General features: G+C 44.4%; 1 protein-coding gene across 3 annotated transcripts in view; it reads right to left on the reverse strand.

Moving 5' to 3' along the window:
• LOC130366772 (tetraspanin-1-like) overlaps positions 1-27,329 on the reverse strand; it is a 52,095-nt gene that overhangs the window by 15,459 nt on the left and 9,307 nt on the right. For all 3 annotated transcript variants that reach the window (XM_056569125.1, XM_056569124.1, XM_056569126.1), the window contains exons 2-5: positions 8,156-8,220; positions 7,148-7,354; positions 4,208-4,282; positions 3,615-3,722 (exon numbers count right to left, since the gene is read on the reverse strand). In XM_056569125.1, the coding sequence (XP_056425100.1) occupies positions 3,615-3,722; positions 4,208-4,282; positions 7,148-7,354; positions 8,156-8,220 (455 nt within the window). The remainder of the gene's footprint in view (positions 1-3,614; positions 3,723-4,207; positions 4,283-7,147; positions 7,355-8,155; positions 8,221-27,329) is intronic.

A 27,329-nucleotide genomic window follows, 5' to 3' on the forward strand; every position in this document is an offset into this window, starting at 1 on the left:
GTTTTGCTCAAGATATTGCACAGACCTTCCAGATCATCTGGATGCCTTCACCATGAGCTGGAAAGACCTCTTTGTTTATCTCTTCCCTCCAATTCCATTAATCAACAAGATTCTGAACAAGATCATCATAGACGAGCCGGCAGCTCTACTAATCGCACCCTTTTGGCCCCGGAGGGCCTGGTTTCCTCTATTATTTCGTCTCTCGAGGGGAGAATATTGGAAGTTACCGCTAGAAAAGGATCTCCTCCTGCAGAACGGATTATATCACCAACATCTCGACAGATTACATCTGACTCTCTGGATTTTGAGAGGGAAAAATTCAGACAGAGAGGGTTATCAGATGAAGTAATAGAGACCTTACTAGCAGCTAGAAGACCTTCTACTAACTTATTGTATGCGAAGCTCTGGAAAAAGTTTAGCTCCTGGAGAGAAGAGAAGGGGCTGACAGAGATCTCTGTATCTGTTATTTTACAGTTTCTACAAGAGGGATTTCTAAAGGGCTTGAAGCCTAATACTCTTCGTGTTCATGTCACAGCCATCAACGCTTATACTGATGGAGAATTTATGGGACAACCCCTTATTGCTAGGTTTTTCAAAGCTTTGAAGAATCTAAGACCTACAGTAAAACCTCCGGTTTCTGCATGGGACCTATCTCTAGTGCTGTCCAGACTTTCCCTGCCTCCCTTTGAACCATTACAGGAAGCGGAAATAAAGTGGCTATCCTACAAGGTTCTTTTTTTGGTCGCCATCACGTCGGCTAAAAGACTAGGTGAATTGCAGGCCTTGTCGGCATATCCCCCTTACACCAAGTTCACTCCGGGGGGAGTTCTTCTCCGTACAATTCCATCTTTTATCCCAAAAGTAGCTTCAATGGAGAACATCAATAGAGAGATCTTCCTTCCTACCTTTCTACCATCCGAATCTTCCTCGTTGGATGTCAGATCTGCTCTGCTAGTGTATTTACAAAGAGTGAAATCTTTCAGAATTGATGAAAATCTATTTATTCAATTTTCTGGAATGAGGAAGGGAAAGAAAGCGGCTAAAGACACCTTGGCGAGATGGCTGAAGTCAGTAATACTGGAGTGTTATAGGTTGGAAAACAAAGAACCCCCCTTTCAAATCAGAGCTCATTCCACCAGAGCCACTGCTACTTCTTGGGCGGAGAGAGCACAAGTACCGTTGACAGATATATGCAATGCAGCCTCGTGGTCAACCTCCTCCACCTTTGTCAACCATTACAGGCTTAATCTTCAAGCAGAGAATCCAGCCTTTAGCACTGGGGTACTATCTGCAGTATTTCAGCAATAAACCCTACCCCTGTTCTCTAAGCTAGCGAGAATTCCTTCTGTGCTGCCGGAAGTCGAAGAAGAAAGTTGAAATTGTATACTTACCGTAATTTCTCTTTCTTCGAGACAGAAGGCAGCACATATAACCCACCCAATAAAATCAATTAAGCATCAGAGAAAAGAGTCTAGTTATTTACACAGTTTGAATGTATGAGATGTGACTAATTATAAGGTATGCTGTCATGCCATTGGCTGACTATTGTGGAGTTTTTTTTAGGTGGGCGGTCCTAGGAAGAATAAAAGAGGCCAGGCCTATTCCTTCTGTGCTGCCTTCTGTCTCGAAGAAAGAGAAATTACGGTAAGTATACAATTTCAACTATAATACTGCTCCTATATACAAGAATATAACTACTATAATACTGCTCCTATATACAAGAATATAACTACTATAATACTGCTCCTATATACAAGAATATAACTACTATAATACTGCCTCCTATATACAAGAATATAACTACTATAATACTGTTCCTATATACAAGAATATAACTTCTATAATACTGCTCCTATATACAAGAATATAACTACTATAATACTGCCTCCTATATACAAGAATATAACTACTATAATACTGCTCCTATATACAAGAATATAACTACTATAATACTGCTCCTATATACAAGAATATAACTACTATAATACTGCTACTATATACAAGAATATAACTACTATAATACTGCTCCTTTATACAAGAATATAACTACTATAATACTGCTCCTATATACAAGAATATAACTACTATAATACTGCTCCTATATACAAGAATATAACTACTATAATACTGCTCCTATGTACAACAATATACCTACTATAATACTGATCTTCATGAATAAGTGCATAATTCATGAAAAGAAGCCTCATATCGGTGTATATATATTTTTTTATAAACTAAATGTTCTAAACAAAAGACATGCCATTCTACTATTGTATTTTGTGTTTGTTTATTTTTTTGTTTCTTAGCTCTTTAAACACTTTATTTGTTGTGATTGGAACACTTAAGGGCATATATATTATGTATTTTTATTACTTCTGTTTATTATAATAATGTATATTTTTTAATGTAGAGTTTTTTTTATTTATTTTTTATTTTACTATTTTAGTTTGCCCAAAAGTAAACATTAAAATTATATATATTTTTTAAATATCTATTTATTGATTTTTTTTAAACACATACAGACTAAAGACATTAGTTAGGACATTCTCCTGACAGCATAAGTAAAGTATATTCTATATCAGTGCAATACCACTCACAAGTGGCATTTATGAAATAGCTCAACATAAGTAAAGTTCCGAAGGTGTTCTAAGGTTACAAATTATATAGATATATATTGAAAGACTTATGTAATCATTAAAGGGGTACTCCGGTGGATTTTTTTTTTTTTTTAAATCAACTGGTGCCAGAAAGATAAACAGATTTGTAAATGACTTCTATTAAAAAATCTTTACCCTTCCAGTACTTTTTAGCAGCTGTATGTTACAGAGGAAGTTCTTTTCTTTTTGAATTTCTTTTTTGTCTTGTCCACAGTGCTCTATGCTGACACCTCTGTCCGTGTCAGGAACTGTCCAGAGCAGGATAGGTTTGCTATTGGGATTTTCTTTTGCTCTGGACAGTTCCTGATACGGGCATCAGGTGTCAGCAGAGAGCACTGTGGACAAGACAAAAAAGAAATTAAAAAAGAAAAGAATTTCCTCTCTAGATTCAGACGCTAAAAAGTACCGGAAGTATAAAGATTTTTTAATAAAAGTCATTTACAAATCTGTTTATTTAGCTGGCATCAGTTCATTTAAAAAAAAAAAAAATGTTTTCCACCGGAGTACCCCTTTAAGTTATTGCTTGGGCATGTACAGGAGTAATCTTGTGAAGAAAAACGCATCACGACCCCTGCCTGATATGGAGGCTGCCACGCCACCTCCATTTAACTCTATGGAAGAGCCATTCGGCTATATTCGGCTCTCCCATAGAGATATATGGAGGGGGGCGTGACGGCCCCCGCTTCGGACAGGGTTTGTGACGTGTCGCTCTGGGGGAGAGCGGGGGCTCCATACAGGAGATCGCGGGGGGACCACCCTGAGATCTAAAAGTTATCTGCTATCATTCGGATAGGGGAAAAGTTTTTCTCCACGAGACTACTCCTTTAACAGATGATCACACAGGACAGCCCTGGAGGTATTTGTTAAACCCAATGCAGTCCAGCAGATTCACTGGTTGTCAGCAAATGGGTATCATATGTGGCTGTACGGGGTTACACAGTGGGGTCATCACTCTACCTCTTTCATTGTTGTGTTCCACACCGTAGTTAGTTCATTGGCCCCTCCATATTCATTCTTGAGATATTTCACCGCTACACTACCAAGGTATTCTATGAAGATGTGAGACTGAAAAAAGAAATAGCACAGGTTACACTCCACGCTTAATGTTTTACAAGCATTTTTCTTCACGATGTCTTTGGCTATTCTATAATATAACAGTAGCTAAACGTTGGCCAAACCCATTGATTTTGGTGAGATTGGACAGTGATCGTAGGGAGGCCATACACACAAGACAATGGACACTGTGAATGATTGTTTTCTAGAATAATCCGCCATAATTTGCCACTGTGTACCTAACCTGCCATGTAGCTTTCACAAGAGTTCATACAAACAATACTTTCAGCCATGTTGTGCCAATCATGTGTATGACCAGCTGTATGTGTATGATGTATCCACTCCCTGGATATGATGGGCCTCACTAACATCAGTGAACTATCTCCTCATTGAAATAAACATGAATGCTCCACTGATTCCCTGAATATTATCAGAGTGTTCTACAGATTTATAAGAGTGCAAGCTCTGCGGCACAGAAGTGTAAAGCAGGCTCTTACCAAAGAAGAAAACGCCAGAACTACTACAGCTCCTGTAATTTCCGCAATGAATATAATGAGGATGATGATGAAAAACTAAAAGAAAAGATAAATGATATCACACATATTAGGGGGAGGTTATATGGAGTAATAGGAGGAGATATAGGAAGGTTATATGGAGTAATAGGAGGAGATATAGGAGAGGTTATATGGAGTAATAGGAGGAGATATAGAGAGGTTAAATGGAGTAACAGGAGGAGATATAGGAGAGGTTATATGGAGTAATAGGAGGAGATATAGGGAGGTTAAATGGAGTAATAGGAGGAGATATAGGAGAGGTTATATGGAGTAATAGGAGGAGATATAGGAGAGGTTATATGGAGTAATAGGAGGAGATATAGAGGAGGTTATATGGAGTAATAGGAGGAGATATAGGGAGGTTATATGGAGTAATAGGAGGAGATATAGGAGAGGTTATATGGAGTAATAGGAGGAGATATAGGGAGGTTATATGGAGTAATAGGAGGAGATATAGGGAGGTTATATGGAGTAATAGGAGGATATATAGGGAGGTTATATGGAGTAATAGGAGGAGATATAGGGGAGGTTATATGGAGTAATAGGAGGAGATATAGGGAGGTTATATGGAGTAATAGGAGGAGATATAGGGGAGGTTATATGGAGTAATAGGAGGAGATATAGGGAGGTTATATGGAGTAATAGGAGGAGATATAGGAGAGGTTATATGGAGTAATAGGAGGAGATATAGGGAGGTTATATGGAGTAATAGGAGGAGATATAGGAGAGGTTATATGGAGTAATAGGAGGAGATATAGAGGAGGTTATATGGAGTAATAGGAGGAGATATAGGAGTGGTTATATGGAATAATAGGAGGAGATATAGGGAGGTTATATGGAGTAATAGGAGTAGATATAGAAGAGGTTATATGGAGTAATAGGAGGAGAAATAGGGAGGTTATATGGAGTAATAGGAGGAGATATAGAGGGAGGTTATATGGAGTAATAGGAGGAGATATAGGAAGGTTATATGGAGTAATAGGAGGAGATATAGGAGAGGTTATATGGAGTAATAGGAGGAGATATAGGGAGGTTATATAGAGTAATAGGAGGAGATATAGGGGAGGTTATATGGAGTAATAGGAGGAGATATAGGGAGGTTATATAGAGTAATAGGAGGAGATATAGGGGAGGTTATATGGAGTAATAGGAGGAGATATAGGGAGGTTATATGGAGTAATAGGAGGAGATATAGGAGAGGTTATATGGAGTAATAGGAGGAGATATAGGAGTGGTTATATGGAATAATAGGAGGAGATATAGGGAGGTTATATGGAGTAATAGGAGTAGATATAGAAGAGGTTATATGGAGTAATAGGAGGAGAAATAGGGAGGTTATATGGAGTAATAGGAGGAGATATAGAGGGAGGTTATATGGAGTAATAGGAGGAGATATAGGAGAGGTTATATGGAATAATAGGAGGAGATATAGGGAGGTTATATGGAGTAATAGGAGGAGATATAGGGAGGTTATATGGAGTAATAGGAGGAGATATGGGGAGGTTATATGGAGTAATTGGAGGAGATATAGGGAGGTTATATGGAGTAATAGGAGGAGATATAGGAGAGGTTATATGGAGTAATAGGAGGAGATATAGGGAGGTTATATGGAGTAATAGGAGGAGATATAGGGAGATTATATGGAGTAATAGGAGGAGATATAGGGAGGTTATATGGAGTAACAGGAGGAGATATAGGAGAGGTTATATGGAGTAATAGGAGGAGATATAGGGGATGTTATATGGAGTAATAGGAGGAGATATAGGAGAGGTTATATGGAGTAATAGGAGGAAATATAGGAGAGGTTATATGGAGTAATAGGAGGAGCTATAGGGAGGTTATATGGAGTAATAGGAGGAGATATAGGGAGGTTATAAGGAGTAATAGGAGGAGATATAGGGAGGTTATAAGGAGTAATAGGAGGAGCTATAGGGAGGTTATATGGAGTAATAGGAGGAGATATAGGAGAGGTTATATGGAGTAATAGGAGGAGATATAGGAGGTTATATGGAGTAATAGGAGGAGATATAGGGAGGTTATAAAGAGTAATAGGAGGAGCTATAGGGGGGTTATAAGGAGTAATAGGAGGAGATATAGGGAGGTTATATGGAGTAATAGGAGGAGATATAGGGGGGTTATATGGAGTAATAGGAGGAGATATAGGGAGGTTATATGAAGTAATAGGAGGAGATATAGGAAGGTTATAAGGAGTAATAGGAGGAGCTATAGGGAGGTTATATGGAGTAATAGGGGGAGATATAGGAGAGGTTATATGGAGTAATAGGAGGAGATATAGGGAGAAGTTATATGGAGTAATAGGAGGAGATATAGGGAGGTTATATGGAGTAATAGGAGGAGATATAGGGGGGTTACATGGAGTAATAGGGGGAGATATACTGAGGTTATATGGAGTAATAGGAGGAGATATAGGGAGAAGTTATATGGAGTAATAGGAGGAGATATAGGGAGGTTATATGGAGTAATAGGAGGAGATATAGGGGGGTTATATGGAGTAATAGGAGGAGATATAGGGAGGCTATATGGAGTAATAGGAGGAGATATAGAGAGGTTATATGGAGTAATAGGAGGAGATATAGGGGGGTTATATGGAGTAATAGAAGGAGATATAGGAGAGGTTATATGGAGTAATAGGAGGAGATATAGGGAGATTATATGGAGTAATAGGAGGATATATAGGGGAGGTTATATGGAGTAATAGGAGGAGATATAGGGAGGTTATATGGAGTAATAGGAGGAGATATAGGGAGGTTATATGGAGTAATAGGAGGAGATATAGGGGGCACATATATGGAGTAATAGGAGGAGATATAGAAGGTTACATGGAGTCATAAGAGAAGATATAGGGGATAATATTGTACTCACCAGCATTAACATACATCTGCTTTCTTTCACAGCTCCACAGCAGCCAAGGAATCCCATAAGTATCAGGAAACCTCCAACAGCGATGCACAAATATCCCACATTTACCACCTGCATGAGCTGTGGGGCAGCTGAGCCCAGGATCTTCAGGAAGGACCCTCCATCCACCTTTACCCAGATCCCAATACCCAGCACAGCTGTGCCCCCTAGCTGTAGGAAGAGGACAAAATTCTAAGAGCCGTAAAAACCCTTTAACCATATATTGGTCGATGTTGCGATTTCCTATAGTTAATAAGTCAACTGAAATGTAATTTTTTTTTATGGCTGTATTTTGGGTTGGTTTTATGTTAACATCTAGTCTTACCCATTATATATTCGGATGGGGTTTTTGGGAGTTTACCTTTTGAATGAATACATCACTGTAGCTACCTAAAGCAGTTGTTAATCATTTTTTTTTGTTTTCTATTAAGTATGTAATATGGATATTGGTGCCCTACGTCTTTTGGTTGCCATCAGAAATATCTTGAACTACCTGGCTGTAATACTTACAGGTGAGTTTGGACCCTACAAAGGGCCCTACAAGTATAAACATCAGAGTACCCCCCCTTGATAGAGTGCCTGTAGTGAATGTGTATGTGAAAAATGTATAGTGTTTCCCCAACCAGTGTGCTTACAGCTGTAGCAAAACTACAACTCCCAGCATGCCCGGACAGCCATTGGCTGTCCGGGCATGCTTGGAGTTGTAGTTTTGCAACAGCTGGAGGCAAACTGGTTGGAAAACACTACCTTAAAGAAACCTATGTACGAGTACAACCCTTTTTAAAATGCTAACCCCCTGGGATGTCGTCTATGTATCTTAACAGCTGTTCTGTATAAAGGCATAAGCCATAATTAGAATGGAAATAACATTAGAAGCTATACAATGCGTCAGCAAAAGCCGGCCTGCTTGTTGAATTTTTCCTATATAGTACACAAAGTAGCTATTTGTTGATTCATTTAGAAGATACTTACAAAAATGATGCCGTTGAATACGAACATCATGGTTTTGAGAAACGAAAAACAGCTCATTTTTAGACCTAAAAGTAAAAAAAAATGTATGTTGATTTCATATATATATATATACATAAATATATGCATAGAAGATAAGCTCAGAAACAAATACCCGCACTCACCATTAGATTAGCGACAACCGGCTCCTAAGAATATATGATGGTTAGACCAACAGAACGGGGACCATGCTGTAACGGGCGCTCAGGAGTGCCCATTACAGCATGGTCCCCATTCCGTTGGTCTAACCATCATATATTCCTAGGAGCCGGTTGCCGCTAATCTAATGGTGAGTGCGGGTATTTTGTTTCTGAGCTTATCTTCTATGCACATTGATTTTTCCTATGTTGTGGACTTTCCCAGCACCACCATAGCTGACGGCTTTATCAGACCCGCCTCCGTTTGAGCTGTTCGACAGGATCTCAACCCTGTCATTACTGACTTAATCGCAAGTAGTGCTATCCCTTCTTTTCTTATTCACTGATTATATATATATATATATATATATATATATATATATATATAGTTTAGTCGTTGCCTGTTTTATTTAAGGAATGAAGAGGTCATACAGTTTCTCATTGTACTGTATTCCTGTGAGATATTAGGATTAACCACTATTATTCTTATGTTGCAGCCCAGTAACAAAACACAGTAAGGCTGGGTTCACATCACTTTTTCAGCCATAGGGGGCCACATACGGCTGGGGGGGAGCTAAAACCGGGCGCTCCCGTATGCCTGCCATATGTAATTCTTTGCAATGAGCTTAGCGGAGTGAAACGCTGACTCCGGTCAGCTCATTTTTGCCCCGTATGCGGTTTTCCACCGGACCTAAAACCGTGGCCGTATGTGGTCCCGTTGTGAACCCAGCCTGAGGGAGAACTTGTGGGCTGGTAGTTCCAATGCCAGGCGTAGTTGCTATCACATTGGCACAAGGGCCTCCACAAGGCTATCCTACATTTGGGGGGCTAGCACAGTAAAGATAAAGAGGTGCATATGGTTAAAGGTTCCCCCGGGGCACACCTTGTTAAGTGTCTGTCCATGTGGCGTGTCCTTGGTGTTGTACATGAGGCCAGACACTGAGATGGTAGAAAAATGGAATCAATAAACAACTCTTCTGTAATATGGGAAATAAAGTCACAATAAAAAAATGTGGCTGGAGCAGGGGGTAAGCCTTCTGTCATGGAGGTACAATATTGGGGTAACAGTAACTTCTTAGTATGTTTAGCCCACAATTCAACAGTAGTAACTGCTTAGCGTCCATTAAATACCGAAAGGTTGTCATGTCTTGTGCTCCGGCCAGACACGCTATCCGTGAGCTCTCTCCTCCTTCCCTCTCCTCCCTCGTCGGCAGGGCTGAGATTCACATCACAGGACGCGCCCGCATGTGAATCCCAGTCCGTCACTTACCTCCGCTCTCCACGCTGCCTTCTCCTCTCTCTCAGCACGTGCCCCCGCCTCCTAGGACGCACGTGCGCAGGAGCTCTTAGATTTAAAGGGCCAGTACTCCCTTAATAATTGTTTTCACCTGCAACTCACTTATAAGTTTCAGCACCTCCCTTCACTCCCTGTCGGATCTTTGTTGCCTTTGTGCCCTACAGAAAGCATTCTTGTACCTCTGCTTATCCGTGTTCCTGACCCTTGCTCTGTGACCTGTTCCTGCTCCGCTGCCGCCTGCCTATTGACCTCCAGCTATGTTCTAGACTACGCAGTCGTGCCAGGGGTAGCGACCTGGATGCCACCTGCCGCAGCAAGACCATCCCACTATGCGGCAGGCTCTGGTGAAAATCAGCAGCACCTTAGACTCCACTCCCTGGCACGGCCCGTGTCTTCTGCCACACAAGTCTAGCGGGTCCACTTCTTCTGTTAGTGTCCTCCCAATTGCCGTGAGTTTTTACAAAGGTGCTTACTCACTTTGTTGCTAAAATGCCCCCTGCGGGATGCAGGTTGCTGAAGAAGTGTAAGTTTGGTAGCCATATGGTATCTAGGTCCTGCCTGAAGCCTTAAATGGACACTGTCAGGTATAAAAACTTTTGATATGTTGTAAAGCATGCAAAACCAAAAAGTTTAGCAATTTCTTTCATTAAAACATTTTCATTATTTCATACTGAAAAAGCCAATCAAAAACTGCCTCCCTACCTCCTGGGATACATACCAGCCTGGCTGTGTCATCACCTACGTCATGGACCCACCTCATGATTGACAGGTCTGCAGATTTAAAGCTTCTGTGATCGGCTCCCTCTCTGTTTGTGTTTACTCTGTCTCCTGTGTGAGGAGAAGGGGGGAGGGGCGGGAGTACACTGCTGCCTGTGAGCAGATGATTTTGTTTAAAAAGTAAGTGTCCCTGCATGTATATATGTGTGTGTGGATATATATGTATGTGTGTAAATCTGTGTTTTCTAGGTAATGTGCATGTGTATTAATAAATTAAGTCAATGTGTGTCAATGCCAGGCGTAGTTGCTATCATACTGGCACAAGGGCTTCCACAACGCTGTCCTACATTCGGGGGGCTAGCACAATAAAAAGGTACATATGGTTATAGTTCCCCTGGGGCACACCTTGTTAAGTGTCTGTCCATGTGGCGTGTCCTTGGTGTTGTACATGAGGCCAGACACTGAGATGGTAGAAAAATTGAATCAATAAACAACTCTTCTGTAATATGGGAAATAAAGTCACAATAAAAAAATATGGCTGGAGCAGGGGGTAAGCCTTCTGTTATCGAGGTAAAATATTGGGGTAACAGTAACTTCTTAGTATGTTTAGCCCAAAATTCAACAGTGGTAACTGCTTAGCGTCCATTAAATTTCGAAAAGGTTGTCATGTCCTGTGCTTCAGCCAGACACGCTATCCGTGAGCTCTCTCCTCCTTCCCTCTCCTCCCTTGCCGGCAGGGCTGGGATTCGTATTGCGGGACACGCCCTCATGTGAATCCCAGTCCATCACTTACCTCCACTTTCCACGCTGCCTTCTCCTCTCTCTCAGCGTGCGGTGGAGCTCTTAGATTTAAAGGGCCAGTACGCCCTTAATTATTGTTTTCACCTGCACCTCACTTATAAGTTTCAGCACCTCCCTTCACTCCCTGCCGGATCTTTGTTGCCTTTTTGCCCTACAGAAAGCATTCTTGTACCTCTGCATTCCTGACCCGTGCTCTGCGACCTGTTCCTGCTCCACTGCCGCCTGCCTATTGACCTCCTGCTATGTTCTAGACTACGCAGTCGTGCCAGGGGTAGTGACCTGGATGCCACCTGCTGTAGCAAGACCATCCCGCTTTGCGGCAGGCTCTGGTGAAAACCAGCGGCACCTTTACTCCGCTCCCTGGCACGGCCCGTGTCTTCTGCCACACAGGTCTAGCGGGACCACTTCTTCTGTTAGTGTCCTCCCAATTGCCGTGAGTTTTTACAAAGGCGCTTACTCACTTTGATGCTAAAATGCCCCCTGCGGGATGCAGGTCACTGAAGAAGTGTAGGTTTGGTAGCCATGTGGTATCTAGGTCCTGCCTGAGCCTTAAATGGGCACTGTCAGATATAAAAACTTTTGATATGTTGTAAAGCATGCAAAACCAAAAGGTTTTGCAATTTCTTTCATTAAAACGTTTTTATTATTTCATACTGAAAAAGCCAATCAAAAACTGCCTCCCTACCTCCTGGGATACATACCAGCCTGGCTGTGTCATGGACCCACCTCATGGTTGACAGGTCTGCAGATCTAAAGCTGCTGTGATTGGCTCCCTCACTGTCTGTGTTTACTTCACAGTCTCCTGTGTGAGGAGAAGGGGGGAGGGGCGAGAGTACACTGCTGCCTGTGAGCAGATGATTTTGTTTAAAAAGTAAGTGTCCCTGCATGTATATATATGTGTGTGTGTGTGTGGATATATATGTATGTGTGTAAATCTGTGTTTTCTAGGTAATGTGCATGTGTATGAATAAATTAAGTCAATGTGTGTGTGTGTATCTAATACAGGGGGACTACAATCATATGCCTCCAGCTGTTGCAAAACTACAACTCCCAGCATGCCTGCACAGCCAAATGATGTGTGGGCATGCTGGGAGTTGTAGTTTTGCTACAGTAGGAGGAACACAGCCTGCAGCAACACTGCTGTAATTCTGAGTTTTACCAATCATATGCCTCCAGCTGTTGCAAAACTACAACTCAAAGGATGTGTGGGAATGCTGGGAGCTGTAGTTTTGCAAAAGCTGTAAGCACACAGTGTGTATAGCATAAAACCAGAAAGAAAAGGGTTACAGATGCTCACTCCCCAGACCAAGGAGAGTGAGGGAGGGGGAGGAGGGGGAGTGGTTATCACCTGAGGAGAAGAAAGGGACTCGCCCCCCTGCTTCTGGTCGACAACATTAAGGTAATTCATAAATAAAGCTAATTCTGAGAGAAATATAGGTCATAGACACATACAAATGATATGTACATGATCAGGATGAGATACTGAGCAACATATAACAGTTTTTTTTTTTGGGTGATCTGACAGGTACGCTTTAAGGGTCCAAGGGTAGCTATGGATCCTATGTTCACCTTCTTCCCATAGTCTCTCTTTTGGTTTTCCTCTCACTTTCTCTCCTCTGTTAATTCTTTTCTTCTCAGTATAGGGGGAATAGAGATTATGGGGCACACCAATCAAGCTGCAGATCCTCTAAAGCAGTGTTTCACAACCTTTTTCGGGGTCGGGGCACACCTCGAAAAAAAAATTCCGTGGGGCACCGCTACAGAGGTTAACGAGCAAAAAAAAAAATTTAAAAAAAAGGGGGAAATGGTAAAAAATGCAATGCACTATATCTATTTATCAGTGGGTATGTAGTTTGAAGTGCTGCTTTATACAGCAACTCACCAATGACGTCTTCTCTAATTTGCAATGTTGTCTTCTCTTCTCCATCTGGTCCGGGCCATCATCACGATTTCTTCCACACACAATTCTTCACCGTTAAACCTGCAAAACAAATCTATTAGGCGCCAAACTTTTTTTTAAATGGGTGACAGAGGGGTGTAGAAGAGTGTACATGGGTGACAGAGGGATGTAGAGGGGTGGACCTGGGTGACAAAGGGGTTTAGAGGAGCGTACAGAGGGGTGTACAGGAGCGTACATGGGTGACAGAGGTGTAGAGGAGTGGACAGAGGGGTGTAGAGGAGCGTACATGGGTGACGGGTGTAGAGGAGTGGACAGAGGGGTGTAGAGGAGCATACATGGGTGATGGGTGTAGAGGAGTGGACAGAGGGGTGTAGAGGAGCGTACATGGGTGACAGGGGTGTAGAGGAGTGTACATGGGTGACAGAGGTGTAGAGGAGTGGACAGGGGGGTGTAGAGGAGTGTACAGAGGGGTGTAGAGGAGCATACATGGGTGACAGGGGTGTAGAGGAGTGGAGAGAGGGGTGTAGAGGAGTGTACATGGGTGACAGGGGTGTAGAGGAGTGGACAGAGAGGTGTAGAGGAGCAGACAGAGGGGTGCAGAGGAGCGTACATGGGTGACAGGGGTGTAGAGGAGTGTACAGAGGGGTGTAGAGGAGTGGAGAGAGGGGTGTAGAGGAGCATACATGGGTGACAGGGGTGTAGAGGAGCGTACATGGGTGACAGGGGTGTAGAGGAGTGTACAGAGGGGTGTAGAGGAGTGTACATGGGTGACAGGGGTGTAGAGGAGTGGACAGAGGGGTGTAGAGGAGTGGACAGAGGGGTGTAGAGGAGAGTACATGGGTGACAGGGGTGTAGAGGAGTGGACAGGGGTGTAGAGGAGTGTACATGGGTGACAGGGGTGTAGAGGAGTGGACAGAGGGGTGTAGAGGAGTGGACAGAGATGTGTAGAGGAGCAGATAGAGGGGTGCAGAGGAGCGTATATGGGTGACAGGGGTGTAGAGGAGCGTACATGGGTGACAGGGGTGTAGAGGAGTGGAGAGAGGGGTGTAGAGGAGCGTACATGGGTGACAGGGATGTAGAGGAGCGTACATGGGTGACAGGGGTGTAGAGGAGTGTACAGAGGGGTGTAGAGGAATGGACAGAGAGGTGTAGAGGAGTGGACAGAAAGGTGTAGAGGAGCGTACATGGGTGAAAGGGGTGTAGAGGAGCAGACAGAGGGGTGTAGAGGAGCGTACATGGATGACAGGGGTGTAGAGGAGCAGACAGAGGGGTGTAGAGGAGCATACATGGGTGACAGGGGTGTAGAGGAGTGTACAGAGGGGTGTAGAGAAGCAGACATGGGTGACAGGGGTGTAGAGGAGTGTACATGGGTGACAGGGGTGTACATGGGTGACAGAGGGGTGTAGAGGAGTGTACATGGGTGACAGGGGTGTACATGGGTGACAGAGGGGTGTAGAGGAGTGTACATGGGTGACAGGGGTGTAGAGAAGCAGACATGGGTGACAGGGGTGTAGAGGAGTGGACAGAGGGGTGTAGAGGAGTGTACATGGGTGACGGGTGTAGAGGAGCGTACATGGGTGACAGGGGTGTAGAGGAGCGTACATGGGTGACGGGTGTAGAGGAGTAGAAAGAGAGGTTTAGAGGAGCGAACAGAGGGGTGTAGAGGAGCGTACATGGGTGACAGGGGTGTAGAGGAGTGGACAGAGAGGTGTAGAGGAGCGGACAGAGGGGTGTAGAGGAGCGTACATGGGTGACAGGGGTGTAGAGGAGCAGACAGAGGGGTGTAGAGGAGCGTACATGGGTGACAAAGGGGTGTAGAGGAGTGTACAGAGGGGTTTAGAGGAGTGGACAGAGGGGTATAGAGGAGCGTACATGGGTGACAGGGGTGTAGAAGAGTGGACAGAGAGGTGTAGAGGAGTGGACAGGGGTGCAGAGGAGTGGACATGGGTCCACAGGAGGGTGAACATGGATGACAGAGGGATTACAGAAGGGTGTACGGGGGTGACAGGGATGACAGGAGGGTGGACGGGGGTGGACATGGGTGATGGGGGGTGAACGGGAGTGAAAGGGATGACAGGAGGGTGGACAGGGGTGACAGGAGGGTGGTGGACAGGGGTGACAGGAGGGTGGTGGACAGGGGTGACAGGAGGGTGGATGAGGGTGAACATGGGTGGGTGGACGGGGGGGGGGACGGGAGTGAAAGGGATGACAGGAGGGGGTGAACATGGGTGACAGGAGGGTGTGAACATGGGTGACAGGAGGGGGTGGACGGGAGTGAAAGGGATGACAGGAGGGTGGTGAACATGGGTGACAGAGGGTGAACATGGGTGACAGGAGGGTGGATGAGGGTGAACATGGGTGACAGGAGGGTGGTTGGGAGTGAAAGGGATGGCAGGAGGGTGAACATGGGTGACAGGAGGGTGGATGAGGGTGAACATGGGTGACAGGAGGGTGGATGGGAGTGAAAGGGATGACAGGAGGGGGTGAACATGGGTGACAGGAGGGTGAACATGGGTGACAGGAGGGTGAACATGGGTGACAGGAGGGGGTGAACATGGGTGACAGGAGGGGGGTGAACATGGGTGACAGGGGGGGGTGGACATGGGTGACAGGGGGGGCGGACATGGGTGACAGGGGGGGCGGACATGGGTGACAGGGGGCGCGGACATGGGTAACAGGGGGGGGTGGACATGGGTGACAGGGGGGGTGAACATGGGTGACAGGAGGGTGGATGGGAGTGAAAGGGATGACAGGAGGGGGTGAACATGGGTGACAGGAGGGTGAACATGGGTGACAGGAGGGTGAACATGGGTGACAGGAGGGTGAACATGGGTGACAGGAGGGGGGTGAACATGGGTGACAGGAGGGGGTGAACATGGGTGACAGGAGGGGGTGAACATGGGTGACAGGAGGGGGTGAACGGGAGTGAAAGGGATGACAGGAGGGTGAACATGGGTGACAGGAGGGGGGGGGCGGGCTGGGTGACAGGGGGGTGTGGACACGGGTGACAGGGGGGTGTGGACATGGGTGACAGGGGGGGTGGACATGGGTGACAGGGGTGTGTGGACATGGGTGACAGGGGGGGTCTGGACATGGGTGACGGGGGGGTCGACATGGGTGACAGGGGGGGTGGACATGGGTGACAGGGGGGGTGGACATGGGTGACAGGGGGGGGGTGGACATGGGTCGACAGGGGGGTGTGAACATGGGTGACAGGAGGGGGGGCGGACTGGGTGACAGGAGGGGGTGAACATGGTGACAGGAGGGGGTGAACATGGGTGACAGGAGGGGGTGAACATGGGTGACAGGAGGGGTGAACATGGGACAGGAGGGGATGAACATGGGTGACAGGAGGGGGGTGAACGGGAGTGAAAGGGATGACAGGAGGGTGAACATGGGTGACAGGAGGGGGGGGCGGACTGGGTGACAGGGGGGTGTGGACATGGGTGACAGGGGGTGTGTGAACATGGGTGACAGGGGGGGGTGGACATGGGTGACAGAGGGGGCGGACATGGGTGACAGGGGGGGCGGACATGGGTGACAGGGGGCGCGGACATGGGTAACAGGGGGGGGTGGACATGGGTGACAGGGGGGGTGGACATGGGTGACAGGGGGGGGGTGGACATGGGTGACCAGGGGGGGGGTATACGGTGGACCCGGGTGATGGCGGGGGGGGGGGGGTTGGACAGGGTTGAGAAGGGGTAAACAGAGGGGTGGAAAGGGTACAGTACCTTAAGCAAGCCGGTCCGCGCAGCTTGCAGGTCCACGGCAGGCACGGGAGTCCGGCGCAGGTGAAGATCGTATCCGCCCCAGGGACCCATTTTCGGCCCACTGCACCGCAAGGTAGAAGGGGGACGCAGGGGACGCAGTGGGGAGGGGGACGCAGGGGGACGCAGTGGGGAGGGGGACACAGGGGACGCAGTGGGGAGGGGGAGGGGGGACGCTGTGTGCGCAGTGCGCACGCAGGCTTCCTTCCCCCCTGCGCCGCCAGTCATAAGCGCGCAGTCCCGGGGCGGGATATTTAAAAAAAAAATAAATAAATAAATAAAAATCACTGCAAAATCCCGCAGCACCACGGCCAGTGGCGAACGGCACACACGTGTGCCGCGGCACCGCGGTTGGAATCACTGCTCTAAAGTCACACAATTTTTGTGCCAAAAATGGCCATGTCTGGTCTAAATTTTCTGTGCAAAAATGTGCGACTTTGTAACATTTACTTGCACAAAGTAAAGTCTAGAAGGGGGGCTTGGGCTCACATGGAGGGGGGCATACTGGGGTGATTTTGAACCCTTCTCACATTGCAACTTTAGGGCCGACTTGGGACGCTTAAAGGGGGGTACTAGTATGCAGCCGTCATGCCCCCTCCCATAGACATAAATGGAAGCGGTGTGGACCCCTGAGATCAGACATGTTTTCTCTTATCGTTTGGATAGGGGATAACGTGTCTAGGGGCGGAGTACCTCCTTTAAGTTTGCAGAAATAAACACCCCCTCAAAAGGTGATGTACATTTGTGTACCAGGTACAACGGCAGTCACTGTGGTGGAAGGATTTACTAATAGACGTGATGCCTATGGGTGACGCCTATTTTTTTTTCCTAATCTCCTAGTTTCTCCAATTGCTCCATGGCTGACCTTGAACATTACTTACATTACATGAATGGCATACCTCCTAAACAACAGTAATGCTCTGCTGCATTCTCCATTGTTATATCCAAAGAGTAGTTTACTGTTGCTATCATTGAACTGGGATTATAAAATCTTGTGTCAACAAACACAAAAGGTAGCCAGGAGTCAAAAACTTCTATAAGCCAATGACGGGTCACCTATGCTGATATAGTATACACACTGTGATGTGGTGTCCCGGTACAGGACCTGGTCCTGTCCCTTGTCTAAGGTCCCCGCAGCTAGAATGCCTTCATGTCTATATGGCTCTCCTGTAGGGCTTACCCCTAGTCGCCTCATATAAATGTGTTATTTAATGTATATATATAATTTAATGTATAGGAAATATATGTATAGGACCTTAGTGGTCACGTGATACACAGTTGCAATGTATGATATGCTTAAGGACCTTTGGAGGTCTTGTAATGTACCCAGAGTTCACTGGGTTCATAACTTACAGGTTTGCTGACCAATGAGCTTAGTCCAGCCCCTTATTATATAAAGGGGTGTAGTCACTCAATTCACTCTCTTAGTTCCGGATGATCAAGCCAAGCACATCTCATCATCTCATCAGCATCAATTCAATTCAAGCTAGGCCCAAAGAGTAATAACCTGCAGCCACAAAACGTGAGTTACTCAAAGCTCAAACTACTGAATCCTGTGTGACTACTATCAGCTCAAATATTGTAAAATAGTAGCACAGTAGCTAGCATCAAAAGCTCATTACTTCCAAGTCCCAGCAAACTTGTGAGGAACCTGTATCCCGGTTCACTCTTAAGAGACTGTTATGTTCAATACCGTTGCATAAAAGCTGCAAGTAAAGTTTCTTCAGTTTACTTCATAAAATCTGCTGTGGACATTCCATTATTTTTCCCTGCTGTTTGTGGGATGGTTGGCGGTAGGAACATTACTATTGAGGAAACTCCACCCTGGCGTCACGACATTCAAGGGTAAATACCACCAGACCCTGCACTACCACTGCAACACCCCAGTCACTGTTACTCTCCCGCCACCATATATATATATACATACATGATGGGTCATAGTGGATGTTACTGGGGGCTCTATGGGAAGATTTCTTAGGCTGTGCCAGTGGTGCAGATGCCCAAATGTCACAATTTTCTTTTTTTTTTTAGCATAAATTGTGATTTTTGAGCAAAATTGCCATTAAAGAGTACCTGTCATCAAACCATATTTTCTAAACTAACTCAGATTATATTCCCTAACTTCTCCTAACACCCCTTCTGCTCTTAATGTTTTTTTTCCCCGAGCTTTAAAAAGCTGTGTATCATACCTTTCCCCTTGCTCACATTGTGTGAGCTCCTGGCAGGAGAAAGTGGGCGTTCCCCAGTAGGCACAACGTCACTAAAGCCTGCGAGAGCTGTGCCTCGCCATGCCCCGCATACACTTCCTGAGTTTGGTCTCCTGCCAGGCTGGGAGGAGACCAAACTTATTGTTTGACTTGCGGCAGGGAACAGAACAGAGCCACCTAGTGAGAACGCTTTTTCAATCACATTCAAAACATATAAAGGTTGAGAATTTTAACAGCGAGTAAATAGCAAAGTGTTTTATAATTACATAAGGAACAACATATTAAAACACAGGATGTTTTGTATTCATGGTAGCTGGCCGGGGAGCGGAGCGCTTGTCACCTGCGCCGCATGACTACAAATCCCAGCCTGTCCTTACAGTAAGGACATGCTGGGAGTTGTAGTTGTGTGGTGCGCGCAGGTGACAATCGCTCTGCTCCCCGGCCGGCTACCATGAATATGAAACTATGACACTGTACTTTCATTTTTCCCTCCTGAAGCTGTGATTGGCCGAGAACCCTCGGCCAATCACAGCTCCAGGGGGGGATTATGAAATGACAATGCTGCAGTATTATATTCACGGTTCCCTGCCGCCGTCTCCGCTCCCCACTGCCCACCAGCATGTCCTTGCTGTAAGGGCATGCTGGGAGTTGTAGTCAGAGGTGGCTCTTCCTATAGGCCAATTAGGCCACCGCCTAAGGCCTGGCAGTGGTGAGGGTGTGGTGTCCCGGTACAAGACCTGGTCCTGTCCCTTTGTCTAAAGTCCCCTCAGCCAGAGTCCCTCCATGTCAATAGGGCTCTACTGTAGGACTAACCCCTAGTTGTCTCATATAAATGGTATTTAATGTATCTATCTATCTATCTATATATATATATAGCACGGGAAAATTAGAGCAGCACGTCCCACAATGATGTGATAGCGGTGCAAGCAGCGAGTGGAGCCCCGGTCAAGGCAATTCAGACATCTAGGAAGGATGCCGCAGCACACGGAAGATTCAAAAGTGTAAACAGTGGTTTATTCCATGATAATACAAATTAGCAACGTTTCTGCTGCCAGTGCAGCCTTTGTCAAGCAACAAAATGGTGACCATACAAAATATTTATATGCAAATGAACAAACAAATCAATCAAGTCAATTAATGTGAATACAGTGTAAAAAATACATTTACGATATAGGGTAATTAAAACCACTATAATATACACATTGCACAAGTGCTCTGCAGTGAGTTAAAATCAATGTACATATGCAAGGACTGCAAATAAAGTTATAAACAGTATAACATTGTAAATAATCTTAACAAGATTACATGTGTACCTAATAATTAGAAACGGGGGCTGAGTGGTCACATGTTCCCGACTCGTCTCCATGCAAACCACCGTTGCTGTGGGTAACAGCAGAGCTGTGGTGTGTGTTGGTAATCGCAGGACGCCAGGAGCGGCCACGCGGCTCCACCGTGTCAGCTGACCAGGGTGTCACGTGACCGCTCCTCCGTCCGAGCATGCGTACTGAAGAAAATGAACGTTGTACTGCCATGGTGGTTAAGGGAAAAAAAGGGAAATCTGATCTATCTAGCTGAAGTCTATCAGGGCAAAAGACAAAAGGATCCTATGTATGTATATAGTGGATAGAAGGTCAGGTGTATAGACATTAATACCCTAGATGTATCATCAGAAGGAAGGGTATATATAAAAAAAGAAAGTGCAAGTTGAAGATAAATAGAAGATAAATGCATATAAGATGATAAATAAAGAAATATGCAAAAATGGGAAAATACAAAAATAAAAATAAATGATAAAAATAAAGATAAAAATAAAAAGATATAGAAAAATAAATAAAAATAAATAAATAAGTAGAGAGATATGAATATAGAGAATATTAAAATAAAGAAAGTAAAATAAAAATAAATAATTTTTTAAATAAATATGAGTATAAATAAAAATAAATAAAAATGGTTTTGATTTTAGACTGTAATCTAGCCCGGCTCCATACATGATTAACACGCACATCGGGCTATAAAGGCCCAACACCTCAGTTGCCCGTGCTCACCCCAATATTATGGGGGAGTCACTCTGGGGTACCCAACGGCGTCAACCGTAAAATTTAGGTCCCCAGTAACAGGCCTATGGAGGTGGGAATCCACCAAGGGCAGCCCCGCATTCGTTTTCTCACACACTGAGCACGGGTATGTTAGTGATTACTGTTATCTATAGTAAGTATGAGGGTACTCCATATATATGGATTTATTCCTTGCACAAGTAAAAGGATAATAAATGAAAACAATAATGATAAAGATAACAAATAAATATTTAAATAATAAGGATAAAAATTAATAAAATGCGGAAGTGAGAATAATAATGATAAAAAAATAAATAGAAAAAGAATGAAGAGAATTAGAAAAAGGTAAGCAAATTAAATGAGAAAAGGAAAATAATAAGATAAAAAACATAGTAAGTGTGTGAATGTGTGAAGGGATGAAAGAAAATGTGTGGACTAAATGAAATGTGCTTCAGTTATTACTTCACCATGGCAGAATTAATCACCAATCAAATCATTATACAGTTTATTCAGAAGGGCGGCAACTGACAAGCAGGGACATTGATGACCACCCTCTGCCCACGTATATCTGTAAGAAAAGATGCGATAAAAAAGAATTAGGAATAAAATTATGTCATAGTAAAGATGATTATTACATACATAAAGGTCACCTTTCCTACTATGGGGTTACATCGAGATATTCTATCATCATAATTATGCATTATAAATTTGAGGTGTAATGCTAAAGTCAACATTAAGTCCTTTAGGCCGAAGTGCCTGTGTCTCAAAAATCCATTTGAGTTCCAGTTTTCTCAGTTTGTTAATGCGGTCGCCCCCCCTCTTTAATGGGGGGATATGGTCCACAAGAACAAACTTGAGATCCCATTCCGAGTGGCCTTTTTCTGTGCAGTGTTTAGACACCGGTAAGTCTAGTCGTTTTTTGCGAACAGTATATCGATGGTGATTGATGCGAGTTTTAAAATCCCATGTGGTCTCACCAACATAGATGAGACCACATGGGCACACCAAAATATAAATAACAAATGAAGAGGTACATGTTAGATAGTGTTTTAAGTGATAGACCTTGCCATTGTACGGGTGTACAAATTTAGGTCCCTTCAACATCTGTGGACAATTAATGCATTGGCAACAAGGATAAGATCCTTTATTCTGTACTGTTAAGTATCGTTGTGTAGAGGGTTGTCTCGATATGTCTGTCTTCACAAGTCTATCCCTGAGGTTGCTCGACCTCCTGTAGGACATCAGAGGGGGACCGGCAAACTCAGGGATATCTGGAAAACTTTCTTGTAGAATTTTCCAATGCCGATTAATGGTTTTGGCAATCTGGCTGGAGTGTGATCCAAATGTGGTCACACATGCAACTCTAGAATTGGATGTCTGATTCCTGGCTAGATTACAGTCTAAAATCAAAACCATTTTTATTTATTTTTATTTATACTCATATTTATTTTAAAAATTATTTTTATTTTACTTTCTTTATTTTAATATTCTCTATATTCATATCTCTCTACTTATTTATTTATTTTTATTTATTTTTCTATATCTTTTTATTTTTATCTTTATTTTTATCATTTATTTTTATTTTTGTATTTTCCCATTTTTGCATATTTCTTTATTTATCATCTTATATGCATTTATCTTCTATTTATCTTCAACTTGCACTTTCTTTTTTTATATATACCCTTCCTTCTGATGATACATCTAGGGTATTAATGTCTATACACCTGACCTTCTATCCACTATATACATACATAGGATCCTTTTGTCTTTTGCCCTGATAGACTTCAGCTAGATAGATCAGATTTCCCTTTTTTTTCCCTTAACCACCATGGCAGTACAACGTTCATTTTCTTCAGTACGCATGCTCGGACGGAGGAGCGGTCACGTGACACCCTGGTCAGCTGACACGGTGGAGCCGCGCGGCCGCTCCTGGCGTCCTGCGATTACCAACACACACCACAGCTCTGCTGTTACCCACAGCAACGGCGGTTTGCATGGAGACGAGTCGGGAACATGTGACCACTCAGCCCCCGTTTCTAATTATTAGGTACACATGTAATCTTGTTAAGATTATTTACAATGTTATACTGTTTATAACTTTATTTGCAGTCCTTGCATATGTACATTGATTTTAACTCACTGCAGAGCACTTGTGCAATGTGTATATTATAGTGGTTTTAATTACCCTATATCGTATATGTATTTTTTACACTGTATTCACATTAATTGACTTGATTGATTTGTTTGTTCATTTGCATATAAATATTTTGTATGGTCACCATTTTGTTGCTTGACAAAGGCTGCACTGGCAGCAGAAACGTTGCTAATTTGTATTATCATGGAATAAACCACTGTTTACACTTTTGAATCTTCCGTGTGCTGCGGCATCCTTCCTAGATATATATATATATATATTTAATATGTTATATAGGAATACCTCTGTATAGGACCTTAGAGGTCACGTGCCTTTAATTAAATTGTACTGTGGTTTAAGGACCTTTAGAACATGTGATACCCAGAGTTCCCTGGGTCAGGATTTACAGGTCTGCTGACCAATGAGCTTTGTCCCACCCCCTTAATATATAAGGGGCTGCAGCCACTAAATTCTCTCTCTTATTTCCTGTCTACAAAGCAAGCACATCTCAGCACAAATCTCAAATCAAGCTAGGCCTCAAGCCTAAAGTCCAGCAGCCACAAAACTGTGAGCTGTTCCAAGCTCAATCCTACAAATTCTGTGTGACTACTAGAAACTCAAATCTCCTAAAAATAGTAGCACAGTGGCTAGCACCAAAGCTCATTGATCCCAGAGTCCCAGCAAACCTGTGAGGAACCTGTTCCGTGGTTCCCTCTTGCAAAGACTGTTATGTTCTATGCCGTTGCATAAAATACAATAAAGTTACTTCAAGTTTACTTCATAAAATCTGCTGTGGACATTCCGTTATTTCTCCCTGCCATTTGTGGGACGGTTGGCGGTAGGAACATTGCTATTGAGGAAACCGCACCCTGGCGTCACGACAATTGAGGGTTAATACCAATATACCCTACACTATCACTGCAACACCCCAGACACCATTACCCTCCGGGGTACCAGGGGGCCTCGCTCTGGCCCCGATGCTGCAAGTACTTCAGCCCCTCTGCCACTTTTAGAGTAGCGGCAACTGGAAGCATGCGGCACATCTTGTATGTCCCTGCCAGGCCCCAAGGAGCGCAGGGGAGAAAGAAAGAGGCCCTGATCCTTCCTGCCTTTTTTTGGATAAGGTATGTCCCCCAGTGTTCAGACAGCATGCAAACCTCCTGTGCCTTTGCACAAATTCCCCTTCCATCGCTCCAATATTGTGCAGCAGACAGCCGCTGAACATTAAGGGCCGACTGTGAAAAAAAACTACAACACACAACTGTTAACACAGACCTTGTCCTGGCCCGGCTCATGCTACATGCCGTAGTATCTACTACTTTCCCTTATGTGCTGGTCCATCCCCCTGCCTGCCCGGCATACTGAGCAGCTGTATGCACAGGAGAGTGAGGGAGAGAGGTGACTAATCTCCTCCTTGTCTGTGAGTGCGGAGCCGACACTGCCCGCCCCTGAGGAAGCTGTAAGTTATGACAGTCACCTTATCTGTCTTCATGGAGATAGTCTACCGTCATCCTGGCTGGGGCTGTGAGGCCAAATCATCAGGGCCCAGTATGTGGATCACTTCTCAGGCTGCTCCTGGCTTGTTATCAGTAAGGTTTGTTTATTTCAAGTTTAACCCTTACACATAATGACAGGAGCAGCCTGAGGGGTGAAACTTATAGGGATATTTATATAACAGGCAGTATGTCCCTTCTAAACCATTTTGTTAACCTTCCCAAGCCCCCTTGTCTATCCCTGAACCCTCTGTCCTCCTTCAGACCCCTCTGTCTATCCCTGACCTCTCTTTCCATCCCAAACCTGTCTGTACTTCTCAAAACCTCTCCATCCATCCCTGACTACTCTGTACTCCACCAGACCCCACTGTCCATCCGTGACCATTCTGTTCTCCTCCTGACTCCTTTCCCCATTTTTTACCCCTCTGTACGCCTCCAAATCCCTCTGTCCATCCATGACCCCTTTATTCTCCTCAGGACCCCTCTGTTCTCTTAAAAACCACTCTGTTCTCCTTCATATCCCCCTGTCCATCTATGACCCCTCTGTACACCCATCTGTACTCTTCCAGACCCCTAAGTGACTCCTCTGTACTCCACCAGACTCCCTCTGTCCATCCCAGACCACTCTGTTCTTCTCCGGGTGGGGTCACTGTGTACATACATTACATTACTTATCCGGTACTGATCCTGAGTTATATCCTGTATTATACACCAGAGCTGTACTCACTATTCTGCTGGTGAGGTCACTGTGTACATACATTACATTACATATCCTGTACTGATCCTGAGTTATATCCTGTATTATACTCCAGAGCTGTACTCACTATTCTGCTGGTGGGGTCACTGTGTACATACATTACATTACTTATCCTGTACTGATCCTGAGTTATATCCTGTATTATACTCCAGAGCTGTACTCACTATTCTGCTGGTGAGATCACTGGGTACATACATTACATTACTTATCCTGTACTGATCCTGAGTTACATCCTGTTTTATACTCCAGAGCTGCACTCACTATTCTGCTGGTGGAGTCACTGTGTACACGCATTACATTACTTATCCTGCACGTCAGGCTGTTGCTGCTTGGTTGGTATTGTGCTGAGAATGAAAATATGTGTTTTTTTTAATTATTTATTTACTAATGCAAAAAAAGTGTGTGGTTTCATTCTAAGCATGCTACCAACCAAGCAGCAACGTTACCAGGGTGGGCGAGGACCATTGTTACTGGCCCTCCCCAGCCTAAATAACGCCAGCCTGTTACCGCTCTTCCCGACACCGGTGTGGCGTTGGGTACTAATTGGGGGTTAGCGCTAGCTGTTTTTGGGGCTAACGCTAAGCCCGGCTTAGTAATGGATTCCGTCTATTAGACAGCTTCCACTACTAATCCCGTTAAGAAAAATAAAAAAAATAAAAAAACTCCACACGTTTAAAAAAAATTATTCCAAAAAACACTCCCCCACAAGCCCTCGTTAACCACTTTATTAATATATAATAAAAAAAATGCTGGTCACCATAGTCCGAAGTAGTCCTTTGCATACACGGAATTAAAATGAGGGGAAAAAAAAAACATACAAAAAATGGGTTAGTACATTTAGGGGAAAAAAGTGGTAAAAAATTAAGGAGAAGAGGTGGTGTTACAAAGTGGCGTTCTGAAGTCATTTGTTGGTTTTTGGTTATGTATACTATAAAAAGTGTTCTTGCTTATGTATGCCAAATTTATCAACCCCCCTTTGATGGTACGATAAATGTGTCACACTTAAGAAACACTTACACCATGGAAAACAGTGTACATTAGCACAGCTTGATGAATTCCCCGCCGCCGTATTCACATGCAACTTTTGGGCTGATATGCGCCACTGAAAATTACAGAAAGTAGCTGGCTTATATTTCTGAGGCAGACGCAAGGGCAGTCATGGCACTGCTGGATAAACAAAGAGGCCTGTGCCAAAAATGAGCACACCCAGCTTTTCAAAAATGGACGGAACTTTACTAACATGTGCCGCACCAAAAAGCTGCAGTTAGTTAATCTCCCACTATGGGGGGTCTGTATCAATAATGGTGTAGCAATGTGTGATTTTATGTATGTTTTCTTGCGTCAAATGGAGCCAAAATTATCAGTTGTCGCATACAAGTTTGTAATTTTGGCACAAATGCAGCCCTATAAAAGGCGCAGACTCCTGCCCCAGAATTCCAGGCAGAACTTTCTGACTGTGTGGCAGTTAAAGGAGTACTCCACTGCTCAGGGTTTGGGACAAACTGTTCCGAACGCTGGAGCCGGCGCTGGGAGCTCGTGATGTCCTAGCCCCACCCCCTCATGACATCCCACCCTGCCCCCTCAATGCAAGTCTATGGGAGGGGCGTCAGCTCCAGCCTTTGGAACAGTTTGTTCCAAACGCTGAGCAGCGGAGTACCCATTTAAATCTGGCCTTGGGACTTTGGCTGGTTTACAGATGTAAAGCTTGCACAGCCAGGGCCTTTTTTACTGGTTTTAAAGGGGTATTCCAGACAAAAACATTTTATCCCCTCTCCAAAGGATAGGGGATAAGATGTCTGATCGAGGGGGGCCCACCGCTGGGACCCCCGCGATCTCCCTGCAGCACCCGCATTCTATGCAGGAGCTGCGTCTCC

This window comes from Hyla sarda, chromosome 4 (assembly GCF_029499605.1).
Source record: "Hyla sarda isolate aHylSar1 chromosome 4, aHylSar1.hap1, whole genome shotgun sequence".
NCBI lineage: Eukaryota > Metazoa > Chordata > Amphibia > Anura > Hylidae > Hyla > Hyla sarda.